This window comes from Ruditapes philippinarum, unplaced genomic scaffold, assembly GCF_026571515.1.
Source record: "Ruditapes philippinarum isolate M1 unplaced genomic scaffold, ASM2657151v2 ctg14242_1_1_1_1, whole genome shotgun sequence".
Classification (NCBI taxonomy): Eukaryota; Metazoa; Mollusca; class Bivalvia; order Venerida; family Veneridae; genus Ruditapes; species Ruditapes philippinarum.
This window is the reverse complement of record NW_026853380.1, coordinates 4,963-10,407: the sequence shown is the minus strand read 5'-3', so window position 1 is coordinate 10,407 and position 5,445 is coordinate 4,963. Positions and strand designations below refer to the sequence as shown.

The 5,445-nt window shown below is 31.6% G+C and overlaps 1 protein-coding gene across 1 annotated transcript; it reads right to left on the bottom strand.

Moving 5' to 3' along the window:
• Window positions 1-1,758: 1,758 nt before the first annotated feature.
• On the bottom strand, window positions 1,759-4,868 carry LOC132736705 (E3 ubiquitin-protein ligase TRIM33-like). The gene is made up of 3 exons (XM_060723896.1): window positions 4,823-4,868; window positions 2,633-3,332; window positions 1,759-1,884 (listed from the first exon to the last, which is right to left on the bottom strand). Exons 2-3 carry the CDS (start codon window positions 3,305-3,307, stop codon window positions 1,759-1,761), a joined length of 801 nt encoding a protein of 266 aa, XP_060579879.1. The 5' UTR covers window positions 3,308-3,332; window positions 4,823-4,868.
• Between the last annotated feature and the right edge of the window lie 577 nt (window positions 4,869-5,445).

The following is a 5,445-nucleotide window of genomic DNA, read 5'->3' as shown; positions in this document are numbered from 1 at the left end:
CAACATTAAAACAAAGTTTATCGTATTATTGTGTTAAACATTATATAAAAACGTGTCGTCATGCTTGTCAGCGTTATCAACTGTGTCATAATTTTTACAGCTGTGCAAAACGTGTCAATATGTTTAACAACATGGAGAAACTTGTCGTCGTGTTTATTTACATTGAAAAACGCGTCGATTTGTTGATCAAAAATAAGATCTTATGTCGGCATTTTAATCACAATTGAAAACAAAGTACCGATTTGGTGATTCACATTGTGATATGTGTCTTATGCTTATTAACATTAAAGAAACGTAGTCATGTTTTTCATTTAAGTATAAAAACGGTTTCGTGCTGTTTATCAACTTCGTAAAACATGTCGTGTTGTTGATCAACATAACTAATTGCATAACCAAGGTATGTTGATCAAATTAACAAAATGCCATGTGGGGTATTTTTAACATGGTATACAATATACAAAAGTGGCGAATGTAAATAAGTTACAAAAGGGGAACAATTTTTGAAAGATTTACTTTAGATAAGCCTTAAGAGTTGCTTCTCTTTCATTTATAAATAAAGCCATTCATTGTGGATATATTTTTTTCGAGCTTGTTTGGGTTTTTAACAATAAGATTACTGTATCACACAGTATCGATGATAAAACAATTTTTATCGAAAAGTTCACTTTTATGTTCGAAGACGTTTTCTTAATAGTTTTCATGTTCACTTTGGATAGAGGAATCGGTTACACTATGCTTGCCCTTCACGCACGTGTCATTCCTCTTTTTATTTATCGTCTGCTTTGAAGTAGAATTTCATGGATAAAATTAAACTATGATTGTGTCTCATTATGAGAAAATTTGAGAGAAAGATAAAGATTCGGTAAACTTGATTTCAATAACTTTAGTTGCTAGTTAATATTTAACGATTTTAAACATTTTTTGTCTTGATTTAATGATGTACTTAATGGCCTGGTATATAAAACCTCTAATACACAAACTAAAATTAACTATCCTTAAAAAGCAATGTAAAACATTACAACAATTGTACAATACGAATAAGTAAATCACAAATATACGTTTTATGATATATATGTGATAATAATACAATATTTTCTGAGCATGAAGTATAAGTTCTTTGAAGTTAAAAAGTAGTTATCAATTTAGTTACCAATTTTGCGCTAAAACTAGTTCAAAGGTTATGCGGAAGACGATCAATTATGTACGACATTAAATTATGAATGAATGACAAAAAATGAAAATAACAACTAACATTGCCGTGGATAATGAAACTTTCATCAAATTGAATGAGTTTACAAATTATGCTTCTGATTCACTACACATTACTGGGGAAAAAAACATATAATTTATTACGTGTTACACTGTATACAAAACAAAAACGATATTTATACACTAAGGAAAAGTTTCAAAATGACTACTTATGAAACAAATTTATTTAATTTGTTTGTTTTATGTTCAGGATTGTGAAAAAGGTTTACTATGGATTATTTTTTGTTGTATCAGATGAGGCATATACTAGTATGTAGAATCAAAAACTTAATATAATGTTCTTTCCAGCTGTCATTTCCATCTTACATTGAATACCTTAATTGTGTTATTTCCATAATTATATTGCGAGGAAGAACAACAACTAATGAACAGTCTGTGATCTCTTTCACTGTATGTTACAGTGTTAGGAGGCAGCCAGATTTGCTTGCTCGAATCCCACAACCTCACATTTCTTGAAGCTGCTCGACAGTCTTTCAATACGTGGATTGTTTACTGTAGCACACTAGCAGTGTTCCATCTTCTAACTCTTGTATTCCCATTTGGAAATCCTAGTATGCAATCCTCGTATGTTTGTACGACCGTACCTTGCCAGTCCATTTTTATACACTTGCCAGTCTTGCGAGAGAAAAATATGTCCTTGTAATTAGATACATACATGAATTTTCTCATCCCTGCTAATAATAATCTTTTGAGGTGAATCAAACAATCCCAGGAGCATCAAACGCCTGTGTTATATTTCCTATAATATCTAAAATAACTAGCTTTCTTCTGCTAAAACAACCACAGCCGCGACTACTAGCTTACCTTGACCATAAGCTACACACTTACACTCTACTCCAACATTTATTCGACGATCTAACGTCAAAGTTGAGGCATTGTAAGACATCATCTGTAAACACTTTTCATCAGGTATGGCGACTGCAAGCTTATTGTCTGGAAGCTTTGTAACATCAGATGGTGCCGAAGACAGGGTTATTTTTGATATCAGCGCTCCCGTGTTTACATCAATCATTTTAATAACTTTATTGCGATTATCAGCCACAAGCATTCGTGTGTCAGAAATCATTACCATTCCAACGATATTACATTGATTTTCAGATGAAAATGTCATGTAACATGCTTTTTCATATTGAGCTTCTAATTTCATATCTGCTGTGGGTGCTTCATACGTTAAAGTAGTTCCAAAGCTTTTCGCAATCTTCAACTGCATAAGTATATCTTTCGTCACGGACAAATTTGATGCAATCATCTGTTTTGTTGTACTCGATAGCGCGTGTTCCTTTGTCAGTTAGTGTTGTCATAACGGATCGTACATTTTTCATTTCAATAAAAAGTTTTTTGTGTTTGTTTCCTTATTTAAAGCATTTAAAACTGATTGTGAACGCTTCACTTCCTCAACTATCTCTCCGCAGACAACTTTGACATTCTTGAGTTTTAGCTTTGCTGCGGTAGTAAGATTATCGGCTTCCTTTACTATTATAGACTCCATCTGATCCAAATATGCGTTTATTTCTTTCCTGAAAAGCTTTATTTCTTCAACGACTTTTCCATGACTTTGATCAAGTTGTTTCGTCGAAGCTTCAGCCCGTCTGATTCTTGATTCATACTCTTTGACCATCATTTCCATCTTTGTAGTCAAATTTTTCAACTCCTCCGACAAATTTCCTGAAACATCAGGAATATAGTCCACTCTACATTGTTTATGTTTAAGTGTAACACACACGTAACATGTTACAGCATCGTGATTGTTACAATAGAACTCCAGAGGTTTATTCGTATGTTTAGTACAGTTGTCCGTTGTATCCAAGTTAATGTCAACGGTAATTGGCTGAAGTGGCATTTCGTTTTTGTCAAGCAGTATGTGATTCCTAGCTGGCTTTGGCCTTGTATGATGTTCAAAGCAAGTTTTGCAGAGGTGCTCCTGGCAGTCTTGACAATAGCCATAAGCCGGCTCCGTCCGTCCATCTTGGTCGCATGGAAAACAGAATAATTGAGGGATCTGCTTTGTGTCTACAGTTATCTGCCCAGACACCTCCATTTTGTTATAAAAGAAGAGTATTGATCTAAAAAAGAAAGTGTTATTACAATTCGTATTTATGGTGTTAAATATAAACGTCATTAATCTCATTATACATTTTTGTATACAAAACTGATTCCATTCGACTCGTTCATAGCTACAAATATGTATTAGACTCGTCCAGCATTTCGTTCAATATTGGCTCGACAGCGTTGTAAACGTCCAATAAAATTCAGTTTTGTGTATAATAACCTCATAATACTAATTTTCGGAAACCGGGATTCAAGACTTTTTGAACATTTACAGAAACAAATAAACTGATTTGGTTTTGCTATTTGTCGTTATTAGTGGCGTTATTTATTTTAATCATATATACATGCACAACTGACTTATGACATAAAATGTTTAACTTAAACTTAAATATATTGTGATTATCACAGAGACTGTTAGATATCAGCATTGATCTTCATTTATTTGTAAAAGGATTGATTTTATATCATGAACCGTATGGGTTCGTAACCTTTTGTGAATAAAGTGATTGTTTTAAAGACTAGTATATCGATTTTAAAAAAGATTAAAATACCATAAAGGTTAAACCAGCCAAAACATAAACTAACTTGAAATACGGTTTCGGGCGTCGCGGCATTTTTCATCATGCACTAGCAATTTTGTTAATTACAAGACGTTAACTTTGGGACTACCACATCTGTATATAAATCTCAGTCATTAAGACTGTTCTATCCAGGGAATAGATCCACAATTCACTAACATGGTGTGGACAGTCGCTAGATCCAAAACAATTTTGTAACTAAAATTCAACAATTCAATTGTATAAAAAAGCAACCGGAAGGTTCAAACCCAGTCAGGGGCAAGCCGATTTCTCTTGAACACTCATTCCTATGTACTGGTTGGACAATGTATAGAAAAAATTTTCAAACAAATTAAATTTCTGTTACGATTATTCTGCATTACCTGATACTTACGAAAAAAGGTAATAGTGTAATTTAGTTCTTATGTAAGAAATGTTTAAGCAGAATAGAGTGCTATCTAAAACAAAGCTTATATTCGTATGATTTTCTTGAAGAAAATATTTGTCACTTATACGACATAAATGAATAATATGGAATGTGGTAGTTACTGCCATATTGGGAAAAAAAGAGATACGCCCTTATGGCATTATCAAAAAAGTAGATATAAAGAATGCAGTTACATAACAAACATAATGTTAAAAGTAACATAAAACTATTTTGGAAAAAAATGTAAATACTGTAGTTTGCTTCTGTTTTTTTATGTTTTTGCTGTCGAAATAATATTCATTAAATAATTGATTTTTTCTAGATTGATAATAAAAGTGCTGTTTCAAGTCATGTGAAAAAACTTTTGAATTGGGGCTATTCCTTAATGTTTTACAATTTTATGGATTTCTCTTCATAAAAATGTTCTTATTGAATACAAATAAAAGAAATTAAAAAAACATTTAGTAAACATTCATGGGCTCATCGTTTTAAACATGAAATAAAGTTTTAAATTTCTTACCTTTTTCAATGTGTCTCAACTCGATCTTTGGGACGCGGAAGATTAAATACTAGTACACAAGGGACACAACTATTGTGAAATTATTGTCAACTTAACCTATCTTTAGGTAATTTAAAATTCACCCCCAAAAATGAGTTTTACTCTGTTATATTTAAAATGGAAATGGCAAAACGGATAAAAGAATATTAGTTTTATGCATATTTACTTTTATATTAAGATCATAAAACTTAGCAAAGAATCATATAGGTAATGGAAATAATAATTATTCATTTATTGTTATAATTTGAGGTTACTTAAACACTTCTTGCATAGATCAGCTGCAACTCTAAAAACAGAAAAAATGCAAAAGATAATAAAGAACAGAAAAGTACAAATGAGAGAGTTGTATTAATTCTGGGCTTAATAGATTTGGTATATTTATACAAATATATTTATACAAAGTCACCAAACGGCATCAGGCAATGATTTTAACTTTGTTTGCAAAAGATTTATTGATCTATCAATTATTATACATGTATATGTCATTTGTATTTTTGATTTAATAACTTATACTGTATGATCTGTTATGGGTGTAGTTAAAATTTGTTTCTGAGCTGAATAAAGTGTATTGTGTTAAAAATAGC

Bases quoted from the DNA above. Each gene is read 5' to 3' on its own strand.
- LOC132736705 (XM_060723896.1), bottom strand. From the start codon at position 3,307: ATGGAGGTGTCTGGGCAGATAACTGTAGACACAAAGCAGATCCCTCAA. The intron at 1,885-2,632 runs GCTTTAAATAAG...TTCTCTCGCAAG, and splicing joins GTTCACAATCAGTTTTAAAT to ACTGGCAAGTGTATAAAAAT.